This window comes from Mustelus asterias, chromosome 20 (genome assembly GCF_964213995.1).
Source record: "Mustelus asterias chromosome 20, sMusAst1.hap1.1, whole genome shotgun sequence".
Taxonomy (NCBI): domain Eukaryota; kingdom Metazoa; phylum Chordata; class Chondrichthyes; order Carcharhiniformes; family Triakidae; genus Mustelus; species Mustelus asterias.
The window spans coordinates 14,637,845-14,662,086 of NC_135820.1; the positions used below are offsets into that span (position 1 = coordinate 14,637,845).

The 24,242-nt window shown below is 42.3% G+C and overlaps 1 protein-coding gene across 1 annotated transcript in view; it reads right to left on the reverse strand.

Moving 5' to 3' along the window:
* LOC144508226 (putative G-protein coupled receptor 139) overlaps positions 1-20,848 on the reverse strand; it is a 41,640-nt gene extending 20,792 nt beyond the window's left edge. Inside the window, exons 1-2 of the mRNA XM_078236039.1 lie at positions 20,835-20,848; positions 19,580-19,989 (exon numbers count right to left, since the gene is read on the reverse strand). Of these exons, the coding sequence (XP_078092165.1) occupies positions 19,580-19,989; positions 20,835-20,848 (424 nt within the window). The remainder of the gene's footprint in view (positions 1-19,579; positions 19,990-20,834) is intronic.
* Positions 20,849-24,242: the final 3,394 nt, after the last annotated feature.

Below are 24,242 nucleotides of genomic sequence, written 5' to 3' on the forward strand. Positions count from 1 at the left end.
CCCCTCCCAGGTCAGTCTTATTGGAGTCCAGTGATACCTGTAAGGGGTGCTCAGATCCCTCCGTACCACCGCATATACTATACATTTGTTTAAGCCGGCTTCTCTTCAGAAGGCTTTTCCATCCTCTTACACATGAAGGCTTTTCCTTCAAACTCCGGCGATCACTCAGACAGTCTCGATCTCACTCACGTCTGAACATCACACACTCTTATCACAGATGATTACCCACTGCATTTTGACCCACTCAATTTAAAGTTCGATAATCTATTCCGGTGTCCCGGTCATGGCCATTCAACTGGACCGTAAACAGATTATCCCGGACAAGCCCCCAATTGTTCTAGGTAAAGAAAACCTCTGACACCATTAGTGGATCAAAGTGCAGGTTTATTTTCACAACTGTGGGAGAAGTGAAGTTCCTAACAGTGGACCCCCAGCCTTCTCTTCGAACACAAGAAAGAACAGAGTTTATATATGTCCCGGGCCCCGCCCTCATTACATTGCAATTCTCTAAGATGTCTGTCACTGTTCATGGTGAGATTCTTGTTGCATCAGCAGTATCTTCCTCTGCGTAGTTTGTTCGATCTCCAAGGCCACGATTGTTCATCATTTATATCCTTGAAACAACATCACAGGTTTTGCACAAACAAGTTAACTAATATACATACAGGTTTGTATAATACTTTATATCAGGAAAGATGAATAACGTATGATGAATATATATATATATATGAATCCATGGTTATACGATCACAGAAGGCACACATGTCAACTCCATGGCGTTAAACAAAGGTCCATAAAAATGGAGATTGTTTAGCTTATTTCGAGCTGGGTTAATCGCATTTCTTAATAACAAGTGGAGACAGCAAAAATAGCTGTTCCTGTTATCTGGCACAGACATGAAAAACACCGAACTCTGACGAAAACATGAACTCTGCAGTGTTCTCAACAAAATCACAGAGTTCGGGTCTTAATGCTTAAGTGTGACAAAGTTCATTAACTCATTCCCGTCTTCATTTTCCCCCCTTTTGGTCGCATGCCAGGTCCAAACATGGCATCTATGACCAACTCAGAACCACATGTTATCGGGGAATGGGCCTAGCTCCTTAGTCGGGAGGTCTGCCCCCTCCGCCTGTACACTTGCGACCGTCATAATTCACGCTGTTACTGTTTTGCAACAGGCGTTCAATAATGCCATACAAACACAGCAAGTAATTACAATTACAATCATAGAAATCATAGAAACCCTACAGTACAGAAAGTGGCCCTTCGGCCCATCGAGTCTGCACCGACCACAATCCCACCCAGGCCCCACCCCCATATCCCTACATATTTACCCACTAATCCCTCTAACCTACACATCTCAGGACACTAAGGGCAATTTTAGCATTGCCAATCAACCTGACCCGCACATCTTTGGACTGTGGGAGGAAACCGCAGCACCCGGAGGAAACCCACGCAGACATGAGGAAGATGTGCAAACTCCACACAGACAGCGACCCAAGTCGGGAATCGAACCCAGGTCCCTGGAGCTGTGAAGCAGCAGTGCTAACCACTGTGCGACCGTGCCGCCCAATTAATACAATCAATCCATGCATCAGGTATGAACCCTACGATGCGAACCATTGCCCCAGCCAGCCCGGAGGGTTATAATCATGATACTGGTTCCCTTCTTCCTGTATTGCTTTTGCGACTTGTTTAATATGATCTGCTAAGCGAGTTATATTCTCCGAAGCTTCGGGAATATACGTACTGCATTCGGAGCCAACTATGGCACATGTTCCTCCGTGGGAGGCTAGCACATAATCGAGTGCTAATCGGTTCTGTAACGCCACAACCCGAATAGCTATGACCTCTGCTGATATTTCAGAGACGGCTGTGCTCACCTCTTCGAACCCATTTTTAGTCTCATTTGCAATTTTCTCTCGGGTTGAGGCCATCCATATAAGTTCCTATGCTGCCTTTGCCGTCCCAAAAAATGGGTAGGCTATCATGAAGAATCGTTCTGTCTCACTCATGGCTCGCTTAGCCCTAAGCAGGTGTATCTGGGGGTGGTCCCATAAGTCAGTGTAATGGTGAAGATAAGGCACCACATATGCCAAATAACACGATCCTGTCCAATTCCAGGGAAGCCACGGATAGGCATTGTTTCCACAGACAAAATAGGTACCATTATATGCAGTCATCTCGCTTACATAAGCGGAGGAGAGGCTAACCGGGACAGTGGCTATGGGGCACTGGATTGTGACCTGTATCATGGCCTCAGCGTCATCAGTGATATCAATCTGCTGTATACAGTAGCTACGGCCAACAGGTATGGTTCCATTTCTTATCAGGCAGATAGATCTCCTCTGTTTATTTTTCACAACAAAGTAGGGTGGGGATCCTGATCTGTCGTAGCTGGGCTGGTAATTCTTCTTAAAGGACGATAAAGTGCACCCTCCGCCCCCTAGCCTTGAAACAACATCACTGTTGCTGATACCCTGCATAGTGGTACCCGATAGGGTTTTAAATGTCAGTTGCCTTGTCCCTTTCTGGGTTCCATTCTGATTTAAAACCCATTCAATTACTTCTGGAGCTGATAAAGGGATAGGGAATAAGGGAATTCCTCCCTTTCCTCCGTGCATGGGAATGTGTGAACAGACCCAGCACTTGGTCAGATTCGATTGTGATGCATACAGATAAGACGTATACATGAAGGTGTTCATACGGTAGACAGAGTCATCGTTACAGAGATGATCACTGTGCTTCATCGCCAACTCCTCATAATTCAATTTATAGTCTCCCGCTATGGCTAACAGGGCCAGGGTCGTGAGTATGAGCGTGAGAAGCATCTTATCACTTACTAATATCCCGCGCGACCGTTATACAATGGTCCAAAGGCTATGTCGCCCACACGCGACACCGCGAATCCGCGAACCCGTTCAGCTTGCTTGGAGGTCAGTCGTTGTTTGTTTATATCTGCAATTGGAGTATATCACATATTTTTCCAATTAATTTCAGCATATTCAACTGAGTATATACAGGCACAGATATCTCCACTAATTATAACTTCATACGGCTCACTTCATTTTTGTACAAGCCCTGATTTGTTAGGTAATATTTTTACTAGGGCATCCCACTGTTGGGACTGTCAGGGAGCATTTCAAGCTCTCTCTGCACCTCTTATTTCTTGATTGTCTTTTACCGATTTATGGATCCCTTTCAGTTGGGTGCTTAGTTCCAAAACATTTCTCCTGATTTTATCTTTTAGTGGACCGACATCGGTCCCACCTGTTATGATGCTTTTTGGTAATTGCATCGTCCGTCCTGTCATTAGCTCATAAGGGGTTAGTCCGGTTGTTTGGTTTGTAGCAACCCTTAATCTCATTTGGTATGGTGGGCAATACCTTCATCCACGTTCTTTTTCCCCGTTTTCTGGATGGTTTTCGCCAGTGCAAAGTATTTTTGCCCAATGTAATTAATTGTGCTGTGCTTCAAGTTAATTTAAGATAATTTGGCCTCATCAGCTTGGAATTCTGAGTCCAACTTAGAAACTTAGCTGCATTCTGTGAAAGTACAATGTAAGGTAAACAAACTTTCTCATGGCCAAGTTGTTGATGTAGCTGGAGACTGCTTGTATGTAATAATAATATCTAATTTAGTTATGCTTTAGAAACAGATGTTTTTCACACAGAGGGTGGTGGGCGAGTGGAATTGGCTGCCGTCAGTGGTGGTGGAGGCGAACTCAATCGGGTCTTTTAAGAGACTCCTGGATGAGTACATGGAGCTTCATAGGATGGAGGGTTATAGGTAGGTCTAGAAGGTAGGGATGTGTTCTGCGCAACTTGTGGGCCGAAGGGCCTGTTCGTGCTGTAGTTTTTCTATGTTTCTATGTTTTGTTTTGTTCAATCTCAGCGCTGGTTTTTGGCTGTTCTCCCTCTCTCTCCCCTTCTTTAAAGTAACCGTTATTTCGAAAACAATGCTTGAAGAAAGACATATTTACTTCAGATCAGTCGAGTTTATTCTGAAGAAATAAACAGACCCTTCAGTTGGCTTGGTGCGAATCAAACAACACTTTGCACTTGCTGCAGCTGGACATTCTATCAAAAGACATCGCTTTTCTCATTTAAATCACATACTATACAACTCCGATCTTTGTATGATGTATTCTTACATTATATCTAATTTCATCATTTGTTTGTCCACATTTGAAAGTGCAATGTTTAAGCAGAAATGATCCTTCTATAGACAGATTGTCTCATCAGGTAAACACCAGTGTTTCATGGTCTCAGATGCCAATTGTATGCTGCCATATACAGCTCTTTAAAAACACAGATAACCGAATAAGCATTTTCTTGTGTGCAGTCGAATGCTCTCTCTCTCTCTGAAGTAATCCGGTTTCACTTCCTGTCATGTTAATGTTAATTGTGCAAGCTATTATAAACTATGGTAAAGAATGGTTACGTGTTTGGAATAACTAGCCTTTTTTTCACAGACTTATGTTTTTATCAATACACAATATATATTATAAAATTGGTTAAGGCTTTTCAGGATTTGTCTTTCTCGAGTATCTCAAAACCCTCTTAATTTAATTTTTAAATTAATGTTTACATTTTTAAACTGAACTCCTGATCAGAATTCCTTCATTTTCAGAGTTACTTGATTAGAAATGTTTTGGTTTGCTTCCGAGCTGGCTAGATTTTAAGTTTTGCAGTGTTCTTATATTTGGAAAACCTTGAACAAAAGATGGCACAATTCCAACGGCAGGAAATAATTTTAACTAGTTACACTATCAGAACTATCATCAATGTTAGATGATTTAAATGATGTAATTCGTTGCATGTTATCGGAGCATCACACAAGTCTTGAATTTCATATCAGTTACTAACTGGCAACACAAGTTCCAATAATTCATGGTGTTCAATGGTTGGCATCAAATGCAAATTAAAAATACTCAAGGATAACATCTTTATTTGTATTACCAACTAAGGCTTTGACTGATTTAATCTCCTGCTGTAAATTGGGGTAATCAGAACTACGATTCACTGATTTGATAGACTTTCAACTGACTCAGAGACAGTATATTCACCTTATTCATTTGTTCCTGCTTTTCTATTTTGCACAAAGTTACTTATTATTTTTTTAACTTCTCAACTACACTCTTATAAGACCATAAGACCATAAGACATAGGAGCGGAAGTAAGGCCATTCGGCCCATCGAGTCCACTCCACCATTCAATCATGGTTGATTTCAACTCCATTTACCCGCTCTCCCCCCATAGCCCTTAATTCCTCGAGAAATCAAGAATTTATCAATTTCTGTCTTGAAGACGCTCAACGTTTCGGCCTCCACAGCCCTCTGTGACAATGAATTCCACAGACCCACCACTCTCTGGCTGAAGAAATTTCTCCTCATCTCTGTTCTAAAGTGACTCCCTTTTATTCTAAGGCTGTGCCCCCGCGTCCTAGTCTCCCCTGTTAATGGAAACAACTTCCCTACATCCATACTATCTAAGCCGTTCATTATCTTGTAAGTTTCTATCAGATCTCCCCTCAACCTCCTAAACTCCAATGAATATAATCCCACGATCCTCAGACGTTCATCGTATGTCAGGCCTACCATTCCTGGGATCATCCGTGTGAATCTCCGCTGGACCCGCTCCAGTGCCAGTATGTCCTTCCTGAGGTGTGGGGCCCAAAATTGCTCACAGTACTCCAAATGGGGCCTAACCAGTGCTTTATAAAGCCTCAGAAGTACATCCCTGCTTTTGTATTCCAAGCCTCTTGAGATAAATGACAACATTACATTTGCTTTCTTAATTACGGACTCAACCTGCAAGTTTACCTTTAGAGAATCCTGGACTAGGACTCCCAAGTCCCTTTGCACTTTAGCATTATGAATTTTGTCACCGTTTAGAAAATAGTCCATGCCTCTATTCTTTTTTCCAAAGTGCACGACCTCGCACTTGCCCACGTTGAATTTCATCAGCCACTTCTTGGACCACTCTCCTAAACTGTCTAAATCTTTCTGCAGCCTCCCCACCTCCTCAATACTACCTGCCCCTCCACCTATCTTTGTATCATCGGCAAACTTGGCCAGAATGCCCCCAGTCCCGTCATCTAGATCGTTAATATATAAAGAGAACAGCTGTGGCCCCAACACTGAACCCTGCGGGACACCACTTGTCACCGGTTGCCATTCTGAGAAAGAACCTTTTATCCCAACTCTCTGCCTTCTGTCTGACAGCCAATCGTCAATCCATGTTAGTACCTTGCCTCGAATACCATGGGCCCTTATTTTACTCAGCAGTCTCCCGTGAGGCACCTTGTCAAAGGCCTTTTGGAAGTCGAGATAGATAACATCCATTGGCTCTCCTTGGTCTAACCTATTTGTTATCTCTTCAAAGAACTCTAACAGGTTTGTCAGGCACGACCTCCCCTTACTAAATCCATGCTGACTTGTCCTAATCCGACCCTGCACTTCCAAGAATTTAGAAATCTCATCCTTAACGATGGATTCTAGAATTTTGCCAACAACTGAGGTTAGGCTAATTGGCCTATAATTTTCCATCTTTTTTCTTGTTCCCTTCTTGAACACTGGGGTTACAACAGCGATTTTCCAATCCTCTGGGACTTTCCCTGACTCCAGTGACTTTTGAAAGATCATAACTAACGTCTCCACTATTTCTTCAGCTATCTCCTTTAGAACTCTAGGATGTAGCCCATCTGGGCCCGGAGATTTATCAATTTTCAGACCTTTTAGTTTCTCTAGCACTTTCTCCTTTGTGATGGCAACCATATTCAACTCTGCCCCCTGACTTTCAACTTCAAGACAAGGAAAGAGCACATGGTCCTTCCAAGGTTTAACTCCTTTCTCAACATTAAAACGAACAACAACAAAATATTCACACAATCACGTTGTTAAACACACAGATACACGCAGATACACATGGAAGCTCCCAACATTTATTCAGACTTAACATCTTAAACTGGGATGGAAGTAAAACATTTAAGAATACAGACCGTTGATTAACAGTCGCTTTTATGCTGCTGCCTTCCAAGCTGTAATTCAACTCAAAACAGAAGTAAATTCAAGAAATCTTATCACTTCAATCTTTAACCGTTTGTAACAAATACTTCCCCAGCATTTTCTTATCTCATTTATTCCACTGAATTATTTCCCTCATCTCTAATTATATTGATTTGTCAATTTGGTATTATAGGCGGGCACTCCCTTTTAGCCCGTCTGTCATTGAATACAGTTTCATGGTTGATCCATGTAACACATTTTAATTAGAATGCATTATGGCATATAATAATTCCCAGTATCACACACGCACTCCCATTCTACCTCATGTAACTCCCTTATCTGTTAAATTTTGACTATATCTTAAAATTACTGCAAGTCTTATAACTCAGAGGAATATAAACAAGTGATTAATCATCATTTCAAATACGCAGGAATAATTCTTTCTATTTATCTTTTCATTGTCAGTTCTATCAAAAATACATTTGCAAATTTAACAAAAGCCTGATCCAAATAATCCATTTATTTTATCACTTTTAAATATCCCTACTAAATTAATTATTTTTACACAGGCAGATGCAAGATCGAATCTACTGTGTGCTTAAATGGTTAACTCTCCTTACGACTCTTCAGATGTATTGTAATGCTCTTATTCCCACATTCCCCAAATCTCTGTCCGATGCCCCTATCGTAAAATTTATTAATTTATTAAACTCGCATTGATCTGCTATACCCCATTCCACCACATGAGGCTCTGGATCGCAATTACAACCTACATCTCTCTCTCTCTCTCCCTCGAGTGAGAGAGAGCGATTTATAGCCTGCTTGTTTCCTTTTAACCCTTTATCCCCCTTTTTAGTCTTATCACACTTCAAACTAACCAAGTTAGCCTGATTTGAGTCGTCCCTTCTGTCTTTGCAGCGGCACTGGCGCTGGTGTCTGTCTTATTCATTGGGGCAATGACAGCTACCTTAGATGTCTGGTGATTATCGACACTGGGTCAATTCCACCATTCCTGTTCATTCGTATCGGGATTTTGGAACAACATTGGTAAGCCAGATACCTCTTTATCTTTTCTTTGATTCTCACATTCACTGATCCCTCTTCTTAATTGTTTTATTGTGGTAATTCTGCTCCAATAAGTGGGAGCATTCCCTAATACTCTCTGAATCTCCGTTTTACATTGGGTGACGGGTTTATAATTTTGCTTTTGGCTGTGCACCAGTTCCCCTCCGGGTTGATGGTGCTGAGTTGTATTCTAGCACTTCCCACTCCTCTGGAGGAGCTTTTGGTCCCTGTGTGGACTCATTAGGAGGTAGAGAAACAGTTCCCCCTCTCTATTGTTTTTCTTCGAAGACTTGGTTTCGTTTCTCCAATTCTCTCATTCTGAATTCTAACTCTCTAATCTTTTCTTTATCTTGCTCAATTAGTCCAGCTAACTGATGCATTAACAATACTCCTATCTTCTTTGCCTCGTTTCTCTTTTCTTTATATATCCACGTTTTCTGCTACTCTAAGGTCTGAGACGTAACCCAGCCATCCTTTTGCATCCTCTTTATTAATGCTTTTTTCTTTGATAAGTACACGTCAATGAGAGGACCTGCAGACCCCCTCGTCCTTCACTATCTGCCATTTTGCAGACTTCACTACCCCCCTTTGGAGCCCTACAGTGCCTGACAAAGTGACCCAGTTTCCTACCATTATGGCACGCGCCCTTTGGTTTAGCTCCTCCACTGTTTGCACTAATATTTTCCTGTTTTATTTGGAGGTATGGTTTCTCATCTGGTCCATCTCTAATTCCCGATGCCCATTCCACTAATTCATCATAAGTCTGGGTATTGAGAACTCCCATTTTAAGGATTTTTTGGTGAGCTGGCGACAGCCCGTCTTTAAATGCTTGTAAAAAGGTTCTATCTGTTCGGGCAGTTTCGGGTACTCCCCAACATTCTTGGTATATTCTAAAGAGTCGCTCCCCAAATTCGGAGGCTATTTCACCCCTTTGTTGTTTAACATTTTAATTTTTTCTTTGTCATCAGCCCATTTCTTACTCAAGACTGAGGCCTGTTCAATTAATCCGGCCAATTGATGAACGAAGAGAACTCCAATTTTCTTAGTTTTGTTTTTCTTTTCCTTTTCCAACCATTTTAGTTGTTGGTCTCGTGGGTGGTCTAAATCCCATCCCTCTTTTATCATCTGCTTTATGAGTCTGTCCCTCTTAACCATAAATTCATTTATTAGGGACCCAGCGGGTCCCCACTGCCTTTGTCCCGCCATAACACTGATAAATTTATACTCACCACCTGGAGTGACGTATTCTCCTTTCTCGCTCTCCCCCTCCCAGGTCGGTCTTATCGGAGTCCAGTGATACCTGTAAGGGGTGATCAGATCCCTCCGTACCACCGCATATACTATACATTTGTTTAAGCCGGCTTCTCCTCAGAAGGCTTTTCCTTCTAACTCTTAAACATGAAGGCTTTTCCTTGAAACTCCGGCGATCACTCAGACAGTCTCGATCTCGCTCACGTCTGAACATCACACACTCTTAACACAAATGATTACCCGCTGCATTTTGACCCACTCAATTTAAAGTTCTGTAATCTATTCTGGTGTCCCGGTCGTGGCCATTCAACCGGACCGTAAACAGATTATCCCGGACAAGCCCCCAATTGTTCTTTGTAAAGAAAACCTCTGACACCATTAGTGGATCAAAGTACAGGTTTATTTTCACAATTGTGGGAGAAGTGAGGTTCCTAACAGTGGAACCCCAGCCTTCTCTTCGAACACAAGAAAGAACAGAGTTTATATATGTCCCGGGCCCCGGCCTCATTACATTGCAATTCTCTAAGATGTCTGTCATTGTTCATGGTGAGATTCTTGTTGCATCAGCAGTATCTTCCTCTGCATAGTTTGTTCGATCTCCAAGGCCACGATTGTTCGTCATTTATATCCTTGAAACAACATCGCAGATTTTGCACAAACAAGTTAACTAATATGCATACAGGTTTGCATAATACTTTATATCAGGATAAGATGAATAACGTATGATGAATATATATATGTGAATCTATGATTATACGATCACAGAAGGCATACATGTCAACTCCATCGTGTTAAACAAAGGTCCATAAAAATGGAGATTGTTTAGCTTATTTCGAGCTGGGTTAATCGCATTTCTTAATAACAAGTGGAGACAGCAAGAATAGCTGTTCCTCCTATCTGGCACAGATATGGAAAACACCGAACTTTGACGAAAACATGAACTCTGCAGTGTTCTCAACAAAATCACAGAGTTCGGGTCTTAATGCTTAAGTGCGACAAAGTTCATTAACCGATTCCCGTCTTCACACTCCCTTTCTTTCTTCCACTATCTCTCACTCATCCATTTCTGTCTCCTTCCATCCCTCTATCATCCCATGCCTTTTGTGCTACTCTTTCCACGGGTATTGACATCTCCTCTCTCCTAAATGCATCTGCTGCCGCCCTCTCCCAGTACCCATTTCTCTCATTATGCCTCAATCCAAATTCCTTTCCCCTCTCCCTTGCTTTCTTAATTTAGTCCCTCACCATTTATCCCAGTTGCCATTGATCCCGGTCATTAGTAACTTCATCTTCGCTTTCTTATGCATTTCCCATTTGTCAACTGCAAGCTCTCCACCTTCCCTCTCCCACGTTTATGAACTCGGATTGGAATATTTCTGAAAGATTGCCTTGTCAATAAGTGCAAGGCAAAAGTTTTGAAAAAAATGTATTTCCTTCAGCATTACATAACTTATATTTCATTCTTCACCTCTTTCCTTCCAAAGGTGTGCAGGTTAGATGGATTGGCCATGCTAAATTCCCCGTTGGTGTGCGAAGGTATGCAGGTTAGGTGGATTAGTCATGGTAAATTTGTGGGTTTAAGGGGACAAGGCGGGAATGTGGGCTTGGTTAAGGATACCCTTTTGGCGTGAATGTTCAATAGGGCGAATGGCCTCCTGCACTGCAGCTATTCCCTGGATTCTATTGATCACCTGCCATCTTCACTTGCATGATCTCTGCATCCTTTTATCTCCCCTTCCGTTCATACTTAGCTCTATCTCATGGCTTTCTAAATCTCTAAATCTAAATTTTCCGTTGACATTGATTACAATTTCAGTTGCTAAAACTACTGCACAAGTCAGAACCCATCTGGTGAAATGTCTTTGAGATACTAACTTTTATTTTGCCCAGAAACCGAAGAGGAAAGTTAGTGAAATAAAAGTAGTTCATTAATGAACTTGTTACATTTATAATAAAACATTTTGTAGCAAGGGATTTTCATTATATTGCATCAGACAAATGTTGGGATAGATCTCAATACAAATGCAATAAATGAGTCAAATGCACGAGCTACAGGCACATAAACCAAGTGAAGATTTCCCACTAGCTCAACAACATGGTTTCTTCTTGGACTGGCTCAGATGCAAAAGGTTTTCGCCCCGCTGGTTACTGAGCATTTACTAAATGTTTATTCCACCAGCTGATTTCACTTCCTCAGAAGTCTAAAATTGCACTCTAAACTTCAACTTCATCTTTATTTATTTTCAGAGCAAACGCACAGATTCCCTCAGTCCCCAGGCAGCCTTTCTGTCTTTATATCAGCGAGCACAGAACTCCTGTTTTCACTTTCTGAATCACACAGACAGATAGGCAGATAAATAAATAGATAGATAGAGAGATAGATAAATAGATAGATAGATAGCTAGATAGATAGATATTTAGACAGACAGAGAGATTGTCAGATAGAAAGATAGATATTTAGATGTATAAATGGATAATTAGATAGATAGATAGATAGATAGATAGATAGATTGTCAGATAGATAGATAGATAGATGGATAGATAGATAGAGAGAGAGATAGGTAGATATAGAGAGAGATAAATAGACAGATAGATAGCTAGATGGATAGATAGATATCTCGATAGATAGATAGATAGCTAGATCACACACTCTGAACTTCTGTGATGTGGAGATGTTGAATAGTAACAGGTTTCAAAATGAAGCTGGAATACCCTTGTTGGCTTGCACAAGAGTTGCAGAGGAAGATGAACTGAAATTATTGAGATAAAAGACAAAGGGTTGAGCGATTTGACGAGTGAATCTGATGACATGTAAGTTGAAGGGGCTACCGACGCAAATCATGCGTATTGTTTAAATTTTGTTCTCAAAGTAACGTGCAATTTATACCATACAATTAACTGCATTTCCCCTATGCAGTCGTGTATAACTTACATTGATTATTTCAGATCACGTGTCGTATTTGCTTTGTTTAATTGCCATGAAGTAAAATGTTCTTTTTAAATATTGGAACAATATGACTCCATTTTTTTCAGTAAAAAGATGGTCTTCTAATTCTTGGAAATTTTAATGTTAATTGTCTCTAACAGAAGGCTAACACACTGTGGGATATCAAATCTACAGAAACACACTTGCGCCTTAACAGATATCTTTGCATTCTCTTTGAATACAGGCGACGTTCCACAGGACTGGAGAAAAGGCAATATTATTCAAGAAAGGAAACAGGGATAATGTAGGAAATTATAAGCCGGTGAGCCTGACGTCAGCGTGGTGTAAGCTTTAAGGGAAGAGACTGAAGGGCAGGATCTCTGCACTTTTGGAAGAAAATGGACGAATTTGTTTAGGTCATTCATTTATTTTCGCAAGTACGTTAACACTGCAATGAAATTACTGTGCAAATCCCCTAGTCATCACACTCCGGCGCCTTTTGGGTACACTGAGGGAGGATTTTGCATAGACAATGCATCTAACCGACATGTCTTTCAGACTGTGGGAGGAAACCGGAGCACCCAGAGAAAACCCACCCAGATACGGGGACAACGTTCACAATCGGCACAGACAGTGACCCAAGGGCAGGAATCGAATCCAGCTCCCTGGCGCTGTGAGACAGCAGTGCTAATCACTGTGCCACCGTGCCATCCAAGCAGCATGGTTTTGTACGGTGAAGGTCATGTCTCACCAACTGGAGTTAGTTTTTGAAGAGGTGACAAAGATGATTGATGAGGGATGATTGATGAGTGCATGTAGTTTATATGTTTATAAGGTATTTGACAAGGTCCACATGGCAGACTGGTACAACAATTATACTCACAAGGGATTAGGGATGGGCTAACTAAATGGGTATAGAACTGGCTTGGTCATAGAAGACAGTGAATCACAGTGGAAGGTTGTTTTTCCAGAATGGAGATTTGCACCTAGCGGTGTTCCACAGGGATCAGTGTTGAGATCTCTGTTATTTGCAGTGTGCATAAATGATGTGGAGGAAAATGTGGGTCGTCAGATTCATAAGTTTGCGGATGACACAAATGTTGGTGGAGTTGCTGATAGTGCCAGGGATTGTCAGAGTGTACAACAGAATATAGATAGATTGGAGAATTGGGCACAGAAATGCAGATGGAATTTAATCTGGACAAATGGATGTTGGGGCATTAAATTAATCTATGAAATGCACTGAAAATGGCAGAACCCTTTGGAACATTAAGATACGGATGGATCTGGGAGTGCAGGTCCCCCGTTCCCGAAAAGTGGCACCACAGGTGGCCAAGGTGATTACGAAGGCTTAGGCATGCTTGACTTCATCGGTTGGGGCATTGAATACAAGAGTTGTCAAATCATGTTGCAGCTATGTAAAACCTTGGGTGGGCCGCATTTGGAGTATTGCATGTAGCTCTGGTCACCACACTGCTGGAAGGACCTAGAAACTTTGGTGAGAGTGCAAAGAAGGTTCACCAGGACGTTGCCTGGTCTCGAGGGTGTTGACTACGAGGAGAGATTGAATAAACTAGGATTGTTTACACTGGAAAGAAGGAGGCCCTGATAGAGGTCGACAAAATTATAAGGCATAGACAGGGTGGATGGTCAGAGGCTTTGTCCCAGGATGGAACGATCAATTGCAATGGGGCACAGGTTCAAGCTGAGAGGCGTAATGTTTAAGTGTGATATACGGTGGAAGCATTTCACACAAAGAATCGTGGGTGCCTGGAATGCGCTGCCTGAGGAGGTGGTGGAAGCAAACATAGAAACATAGAAACTATAAGCAGGAGCTGGCCATTTGGCCCTGCGAGCCTGCTCCACCATTCATCTTGAACGTGGCTGATCACCGAATTCAATATCCTGATCCCGACTTGCTCCCATATCCCTTGATCCCTTTTGCCCTATGAGCTATATCTATTTTTTTCTTGAACTCAGACAACGTTTTGGCACCAGCTACATTCTGTGGTAGTGAATTCCACACATTCATCACACTTTGGGTGAAGAAATTTCTCCGCACCTCTGTTCTAAACAGTTTACCCCTTACCCTCAAATTATGACCTCGAGCCCTGGACTCCCTCACCATTGGGTACAAGCACATTTACAACATTTAAGAGGCGCCTGGATGGGTACATGAATAGGGAGGTAATAGGGGGATATGAGAAAGGACAGAAGCGGTTTTATTAGTTTCTAGAACATAGAACAGTACAGCACAGAACAGGCCCTTCGGCCCACGATGTTGTGCCGAGCTTTATCTGAAACCAAGATCAAGCTATCCCACTCCCTATCATCCTGGTGTGCTCCATGTGCCTATCCAATAACCGCTTAAATGTTCCTAAAGTGTCTGACTCCACTATCACTGCAGGCAGTCTATTCCACATCCCAACCACTCTCTGCGTAAAGAACCTACCTCTGATATACTTCCGATATCTCCCACCATGAACCCTATAGTTATGCCCCCTTGTAATAGCTCCATCCACCCGAGGAAATAGTCTTTGAACGTTCACTCTATCTATCCCCTTCATCATATTATAAACCTCTATTAAGTCTCCCCTCAGCCTCCTCCGCTCCAGAGAGAACAGCCCTCGCTCCCTCAACCTTTCCTAGCTCCCTCAACCTTTAGTTAGGAAATTATGATCAGCACTGTCTGGGAGGGCCGAAGGGCCTGTTCCTGTGTTGTACCATTCTTTTTTCTTTTTCTTTTTAAACAATTCCTGGAATTGGAAAAGAAGAGTCCACCCAGAATAAATGGCGATTGCATTCGTTTGAATTCAATTGCAGGTAAAACAGTTTCAAATTGAAACTTAAGTGGAAGCTAAGTTTCTTATATATATTATACATACAAACAAGATAATATTGAACTTTTCAAAAATCATGGGATGTGTGTGTCGCTGGCTGGGCCAATATTACTTGTCCTGTCCCCAAAAAGCCTTTGAACTTATTGTCATGCTAAGACATTTAGAAGACATTTGAAGCACATTTTTACCATCGGGTAAGGTGAAAGTTTTCCTGCCCTGAAGGAACAAAATGGTTTTCTATGACAATCAACATGTTTCACGATTCCCATTATACCTTTAATACCAGATTTGACATTAAAGTATCGAATTAAAATTCCACAAGCTGCCGTGGTGGGATTCGAACGCTGGTCTCCAAAGCATGGTTTATAGCATTTTTAGCAAGTCTTTCAGCCAATAGAACTACGCCACCCCCAACGCAAACATGAGCAACAAATGAAGATGAAAGAGAACGGTGAATGCTTGAAATTGAGCACCAGATACAAAGAAGTCAATTGAACTAAGGAAGACGTAATGCAAGACACATTTCAAAGAGAGTACAAAGCCAGACAATATAAACTGGCTTAAAAACAAAAAGGTTCAGTGGGTATGCATTGCAGGCGAGTTTTATTTCCCGGTGGGTTAGCTTGTAGGTGGCCTATTTTGAAGGTGGTGCTATTTTTAAGATCGTCTATTTTGTCCATTAAGCAACAACAAAAAAATAAAGATTACTTTATCCTGTGTCCAATTATGCAAAGTCATGCATTCTTTTTGATTTATTTTCCATTTCTTGCGTAGCCTTCTTGTCTTTCACCAACCATTGTCCATCGCTGTATGTGTGGCTACCAAGTACCATTTACAAGTAGCAATGTTACATCAAAAGCAACTTCTACAAACTTTAGTAAAATTTAACGGAAAGAAATGGTTATAATTGCATTACAAATTAAACCGAGTAAATGGCTGGCTTTAAATTTTACGCAATCCACTTTTTAGATGTATAATAACACCAATTACTACCACATTTACCCTACCATTATACTTCTTTCTTCGTTCAACAGTTTACAATCTTTTGCCCTAATTCTCTTCTAACATCTGTAAGTTAAATGCAACAAATGCACCATAAAAGTGAGCTGCATTACAACTAAAACATGTGAAAAAAGATACACATTCAGGGATAATTCTTCACATTTATTTCAAAATTCCAAATAGACTGAAATATATTTGGGTGATCAAGGAGTAACATATCACTTGCGGTGACTTGCTTTGTCTGTTGTTCTCATTTATTTAGCTATGTATTTCACGTAACCACACATTCCCAGTTAGTATTAATACTCGACCGTTATTTGCAACCTGGGATATGTTCAGGCTCTCCACAATACGATCCTTGCAATTTGTGCTTAGCTGCTTCTGAGGCAGCATCACCCATATGTTCCATATCCAACTCATCACATTACGGCTTAGATTTTGATCTCTCTGCTCTCTCTCTTTCTCTGCAAACCCCCCCCCCCCCCCCGCCTCGCATATATATCTACCCCAAGGCCTTCGAAGCCATTCTCGAAGTAAACTGTCATTGTTCCTTTTAATAATACCTTAATTTTCACTGTTCAATATTTTCAATCCTCTGTATCATTTTATCGCACTTACTTCCTTTAGCTCTGGAATATGCTGAGTGTATCCAAATTTCTCATCTGTCGATCACCTCACTTACTCACATGACCGTAACATCACATGTTTACCTAGAAGATTTTTCAGCTCTCATTTTATCTGGTTTCACATCGCAAATACATTTCAATAGGTGCTTTTAATTCCAAACACGCAATTGCTACTAATCACCCACCCAAACTTTTAACTTGAATCTTATTTTCTTTGACTATTAACATCTTCGAATCCTACAATGCAGAAGGAGGCCATTCAGCCCATCAAATATGCACCAACTCTCTGAAAGAGCATTTTACCAAGGCCCTATCCCCGTATGCCCAAATGTTTGCCCACATATTTACTCCGCTACTCCTACTCTGACACAAATTGGGACATGAAGGGACAATTTAGCATGACCAATCAACCTAACCTGCACATCTTTGGACCATGGGAAGAAACCGGAGCATCTGGAGGAAACCCAGACAGGCACGCAGAGAATATGCGAACACCATGCAGATCTTAATCGCCTTAAACTCATTTTCTAACTGATCATTTGAAAATGGTTCCCTATATCTGCAGTCCATATTAACATTTCACGTTGTCATGTTTGTCAGATAGTTGCAGATGATTGGAAGCTTTTCTCCAGCGAACTTTCCCAATGATTTGAAGCAGCTCAGTTGATCTGTTTTTCAGCGTTTTCCTGAACACCTGCACACGTGTATGTTGTTTCAACATCCCGCTAACCAGTCTTGACTCCAACATGGTCCAAAGGAAACGATTTCAAAATGCTCGTTTTTTTTTACTCTGGACTCAAATCGTGAAACTCAGATCTCGATGAAAAACAAACAACTTACCAAAATCATCAAGCTGAGCTATTAGCACTCCAATTGGGTGGCGTGTCCCATTGCTACCCTTATTCATAGTTATGCAGGAAGTTCTACCAAGGCGGTGAGCAATTAACATGAATTAGTGCTTCTTTTTTTAAGGAGCGTTCTAAATTAGAGCAAAAGAGATGGACAGGGCTGCATTTAGAGGAACTAATAGCTTAGTACAGACAGTTGCCAATGGGGGAACAGTAGAACTCAGGGGATAATTAGGAAGCAAGGATTAGAGGAGTGCAAACATCTGCCATAGTTTACGGGGCTGGAGGAGGATGGAGGGCAAGTTGCATCGTACAACTTGGATCCGGTCAGAAATTTGAAGTCATAATTGTTGGAGGTGGTTGCAGAGATGTGGAGCGAGTTGTAGAGGCTATAGGAGGGTGCAGGGATGGGATGCGATGGAGAAAGGAATTATTGTTCATACTGAACGAGATTGCAGCAGGCGAACATTTAAATGAAGAATGTGCATCTTAAACCACGCCATATCGGAAAGCAAGCTGGTGTACCCCAATGAATATCAGGGCAATATAGAAAGGTGTTCATTGTAACTTAGGTAGACGCTGGCAACAGAGCCTTTGAAGATATTAATTGTACGGATGGGAGAGAATAACGTTTTGTCCCGGGCTCTGGTGCAATAGTTGAGTCAAGAGGTAATGAAAGCAAAAATCAGGATTTCAAGCAGACGAATTGACATAGAGATCCATTGGTGTGATCTGACAGATGTAGAAGCAAGTGATTTTGGGGATGATTCAAATACGCGGTTACTGTGAAACATGACCAGGAAATTGTGAACATTCTGCTTCACGCTGAGAGAATTTCTAGCGAGACGGGGGAAGTCGGCGAGTGTCTATTAGCCGAGACCTCAGTGTTGTTCCGAACATGACCTGCCGAGGTTGGGTCTCCTTCCACCACTAAAATCTCCCGGCTTGGCTTGTGTGAGTGTGGTAACATTCTCATTCAGACGCCAGCTAAATATTTTTGCGCTGAGCGCGGGAGGCAGAGAGAACGCGAGAGGCAGGGAGATGGAAATAAACGCGAGATGTTAGAGAAAAAACGTGACAGTTGTTGCTCGCGGTAGAATGTAAAATCGGCAGACTCAAAACTACGTTTCCAAATAATGACAATAATCAGCTGGCATTACATCTTTCCAGTTTCTGCAGATCTTTATTAGACGAAGTCTGTTTTCATTTTCTGTGCAAACGCAAGGAGCTGATAATAGAACCTAAGCAGCCAGAGGAGAGATGGAAGCATTTGCTTCTTCTTTCCTGTACCGTGGGTGTTCTTTGGCTTTTTTCTTCACACCTTTATGCCGGGTCTTCTGATGGTCAGCTCTTGCCTTTGAATAACTGCCCCTTGTCGGACCTATCTTTTTCTGCAATTGTATATTTATGGTCCTCCAGCACCCTGGCAGCCTTTCACCCTCGCTCACAACTCTCCTTTAACTTCAGCATAATTTGATCTTACCATCGAACAGTAGTCACCCCTCGCACAAATCCTAGTGAACATTTCGTCAACTCTCATTTGCTCCCTTTATTAAAGAACTGAATAATTGATATAATTGGATACTTCATCGCAATCTTGCAATGCTCTCTGAATTTGGACTGAGTTGCTCCATAAATAAAGGTGTTTGTGCAGCAACTTAAATTTCGCAGCATATATCTGATTTGTTCAAAGATGTAAAAAGAATCGTTATTGAAGAGATGTTCCATTTGAGATCGTTGTAAAACATTCGCCAACCCGAGGAGTATGAAGCTGCTGGATATGGAGAAAAGTAGAATCACAGATTGCCTTCTAATCTCCATCTCTGGGTCAGTGCAATTCCTTCCCTTGTTCTGAACTCTCAATCTCTTACGGACTGAACTGGCCACTAAAATGTATCTGACTGTCAGAGAGTTAAGGAGAAGAATTATTGCGAATTGGAGCAATGGAATTAAAATCATGTCAATCAATTTAAATGGAATCCATTCAGGGCCATTCAAATAGCTGGGCTTACTATAACAGAACCATGGGATATTGTCGATTATCATTTGAAGTTTGAATCTGAAGGAGAAGGGCTGATTTTTTACGAAGCGCAGGACACAGCTTGCTGACAGAATCGCAGCCACCATGTTCTTGGTGCAATATTTAGTTTTCAGCTGCTGGTAACAGATGGAAACAAATCGATCAAAGTAGAAACTGATGGTGAACCAGACTGAACAGTCTATGGCTGTACAGTACAGAATATAGACAACAATGCACACAAGTATAATGTCCAGTGGATAGTAATAATATCGGAACCACCTGAGTATGACCTCGATGAAAATGAGCAATAGATCCGCCGTGGCTATCGCCACCAGGTCATGAGTTGTGCAGCTGGAGAGATCGCACTTTCCCGGGACTAGATCACAATCGTCATTAAACTCACTGTTAGAAAGGGACACGGGTAAAGATTTCAAATTATGGACACAGATTCTTTATATCGTAGGCCAATTTGTAAAGGCTCCATTTCAACACCTCAAACATTTGTTGATTAGTGATCTCGTCACGGTTTGCGTTTAATATATCTAATAAAAATGTCAATGATCCTCCACCCTGGTCACTTTCAGTTTTACAGAGACTGGACAGGGACAAAAAAGAGACTGACACGAGGAGACAGTAGATTGTTTTAAGTGCTTAAAAGAGGCAGACAGCCTCAATGTGGCCAGGATTCCACTAATGCCCCTATCCTCAATGGAAAGAAAGCCGGGATTTGCGATTGAACCATATCTAGACTGTTAGTAGGGGGATGCGTTTGACAATCACTAGGCTTGTGCATTGTTGGCACTGGGGGTTATGCTGTCTGTTATTAGACAGCTCTCTAAAATTGAACCCCTTTACTGCTTTGGTATGATTCCCTCCATTCGGAGTCTGATGCACATAATTGATAGCGTATGTAGCTAAATATTTATGGGGCACACAAATGAGTGTGTGAAGAAGACAGAAGGAAAAGGTGTGCTGGTCGCTTTAGATTAATGGAGGGATCCGTGTGTTGTGCAATGAAAGGTAAGCATTGGTTGGACTGAATGAATATTTCCTGTGATCTAAAGTCGATACAGTCCTGTACAATTTGAATATGAAGTCATCAGAGGAATCAGCTCTTTTTATGCTCTGGAATATAATGTATAGAAAATGACCCGCTAAAATGATTAAATATCACCCAATCTGCTTGCTGTCAATCATCGGCAAAGTGATGGGAGACAACGCTCACAGTGTCTTCAGAGGGCACTTACCTCCGAGAAAACATTTCTCGAACGCTCAATCTGGGGTCCTCCAGGACTGTTCATCCCTTATGCACCGTTGATATTGTGTTTGCCTGACCATACAAAAGAGCTGAGTTTCGGAAGTGAGGGGAAAACGATTGCCTGTCATACAGAGCAACCATTGACAGAGTCTGGGCTCAAGGAACCACCAGCAAAATTAAAATAAATGAAAATAGGTCGCCTGGAGACAGATTTGGCCTTAAGACTCTCATTGCAGCGATATCGTTGCATCCCCGGGGATATCAGTGCAGGAGCATTTCAGGATTGTGTTCCTGGGAAAAACATTTTGGACTGATTTATAGATTGATTTCTTCCCATAATAATTCCAGAAATTGGGATGTTCTCTGACAGATGCAGTAGTCAGTATCACAGATCGTATTGGTACGTTGGAGCAGCATCTGGATGCACGTGGGTGCATAACGATGGCGGAAAGCGTCGTAGACAGGAGCTTTAGTGATGTAGTGACATCTAAAATGCAGGCAGATAGATGGGCGATGGCTAGAAAGGGCACGTATTCAGTGCTGGAATCCCATGTGGTCGTCCCCCTCCCGAACAAGTATACATTTTGGAGACTGTTGGTGGGATGGCCTATCAAGGGATAACAGCAGCAGCAGCCAGCGCAGGAGCACCATGGCTGGCTCTGTTGTTAAGCAGGGAGGGAGAAAGAGCACTAGAGCAATAGTTATAGAGGACTCTATAGTTCGGAGTACAGATTGGCCCTTCTGTGGAGGTGAACGAGACTCCAGGATGGTTCGCTGCCTCCCTGGTGCCAGGGTCCAACATGCCTGTAAACGGGCAGAAAACATTCTGAAGGGAGCGGTGAACAGCCATAAGTCGTGGTACTTATTGGTACTAACGACATAGGTAGGAAGAGTGACGAGGTCCTCCAGCAGCAGTTCAGGGAGGTAGGTTGTAAATTAACAAGCAGGACCTCTGGGGTTGTAATCTCGGGTTTATTCCCTTTGCCAGGTGCCAGTGAGAATTAAGAAGGTAGTAAGTACAGTTCAACACGTGGCTAAACAGCTGGTGTAGGAGGGACGGTTTCAGATATCTGAACCATTGAGACTTCTTCCGAGGCAGGTGGACCCGCACAAGAAGAACGTGTTGCATCTAAACTGGAGGGGTATGAATATTCTGGCCGGGATATCTGCCAGTGTTGCACTGCAGTATTTAAATTAGTTTGACGGGGGCATGCGAATCAAAGTAAAGGCGAAGTAACTGAAGGGGAAATAGAGTAGCACCTGTAAGACGCAGAGGAAGAGCACACAGGGTTTGGTTGCTCTTCAAAGAGGGTCTGGTGGACTGAAGTGCATTTGTTTAAATGGAAGAAGTGCAACAAGTAAGGCATATGAACTTACAGCGTGGATTGATACTTGGGACTGTGATGTTGGTGCCATTAGAGAGACTTGGTTATGGACGGATATGATTGGCAGCTTAACGTTCCAGGATACAGATGTTTCAGGCGAAATAGTGGGGGATGGAAAAGGGGTGGGGGAGTTGCACTACTGGTTAAGGAAAATATGACAGCTGTACTGCGGGAAGACACCTCGAATGGCTCATACAGCGAGGCAATATGAATTGAGCTCAGCAATAGGAAGGATGTAGTCACAATGTTGGGGATTTACTAGAGGCCTCCCAACAGCCAGCGAGAGAAAGAGGAACGGATCTGTAGACAGATTTAGGCAAGATGCAAAAGCAACAGTTTGTTGTGTTGGATGATTTCAACTTACCTACATTGACTGGGATTCACTTAGTGCTAGAGCGTGAAAGTTTCTTGAGTGGACGGCTTCTTGAAACAATATTTAGATAGTCAACTCGAGAAGGGGCCGGATTGGACCTGATATTGGGGATTGGACCTGGCCAGGTGGAAGATGTTTTAGTAGGGGAGCAGTTCGGGAACAGTGACCACAATTCAGTAAGCTTTATAGTACTGATGGTTAATGATAAGGGTAGTCCGCCGGTGAAGGTGCTAAATTTGGGGAAGGCAAATTACAAGAAGATTAGGCAGGAACTGAAGAATGTAGATTGGGGACAGATGTTTGAGGGCAAATCAATATCTGACAATTGGGAGGCTTTCAAGTGTAAGTTGATTGGAATTCAGGATCCGCATGATCCTGGAAGGATGAAGGATAAGTATGGCAAGTTTTGGGAACTTTGGATAAGAGAGATATGCTGAGCCTAGTCAAGAAGGAAAAAGAAGCACATGTTAAGGCTAAGAGGCTGGGAAAACACGAAACAATTGTGGATTACAAGGAAAGTAGAAAGAAACTTAAAAAGGTGTCAGGAGGTCCAAAAGGGGTCACGGAAAGACATTGGCTAGCAGGATTAAGGAAAATCCCAAGGCATTTTATGCATATATAAAGAGCAAGAGGGTAGCCAGGGACAGGGTTGGCCCACTCAAGGATAGCGTGGAAATCTATATGTGGAGCCAGAGGAAATGGGAGAGGTATTAAATGAGTACTTTGTGTCAGTATTCACCAAGAGAAGTACTTGATGGATGATGATTCTGGGGAAGCATGTGTAGATAGTTTGGGTCAAAAAGGGGGAGGTGTTGGGGGTCTTGAAAACCATTAAGGTCGACAGGGCCCCAGGCCCTGATGGGATATCCCCAGAATACTGAGAGATGCAAGGGAGGAAATTGCTGGGGCCTTGAGATAAATCTTTGTAACCTCACGGGCTGCAGGGGAGGTCCCAGAGTATTGGAGAATAACTCAGGTTGTTCCTTTGTTTAAGAAGGGTAGCAAGGATAATCCAGGTAATTACAGGCCGGTAAACCTTATGTCAGTGGTAGGGAAAATATTGGAGAGGATTCTTCGAGACAGGATTTACTCCCACTTGGAAGTAAGTGTAGATATTAGCGAGAGGCAACATGATTTTGTGAAGGGGAGGCCGTGTCTGACTAACTTGATCGAGTTTCCCGAGGAAGTGACAAAGATGATTGATGGGGTAGGGCAGTGGATGTTGCCTACATGGACTTCAGTAACGCCTTTGACAAAGTCGCTGATGGCAGACTGGGACAGAATGTGAAGCCGCACGGGGTCAGAGGTGAGCTGGCAAGATGGATACAGAACTGTCACGGTCATAGAAGACAGAGAGTAGCAATGGAAGGGTGCATTTCTGAATGGAGGATTGTGGCGTTCTTCAGGGATCAGTACTGGAACCTGAGCTCTTGCTAATATATGCTAATGATGTACTTATTTTATTAGTCCGTTTGCGGATGACACAATGGTTGGTAGAATTGCGGATAGTGATGCAGACCATGAGATGATACAGCAAGATATAGATCGGTTTGAGACTTGGGCAGAGAGATGGCAGATGGAGTTTAATCCGGACAAATGTGAGGTAATGCGTTTTGGAAGATCCAATAATGATGGAAAA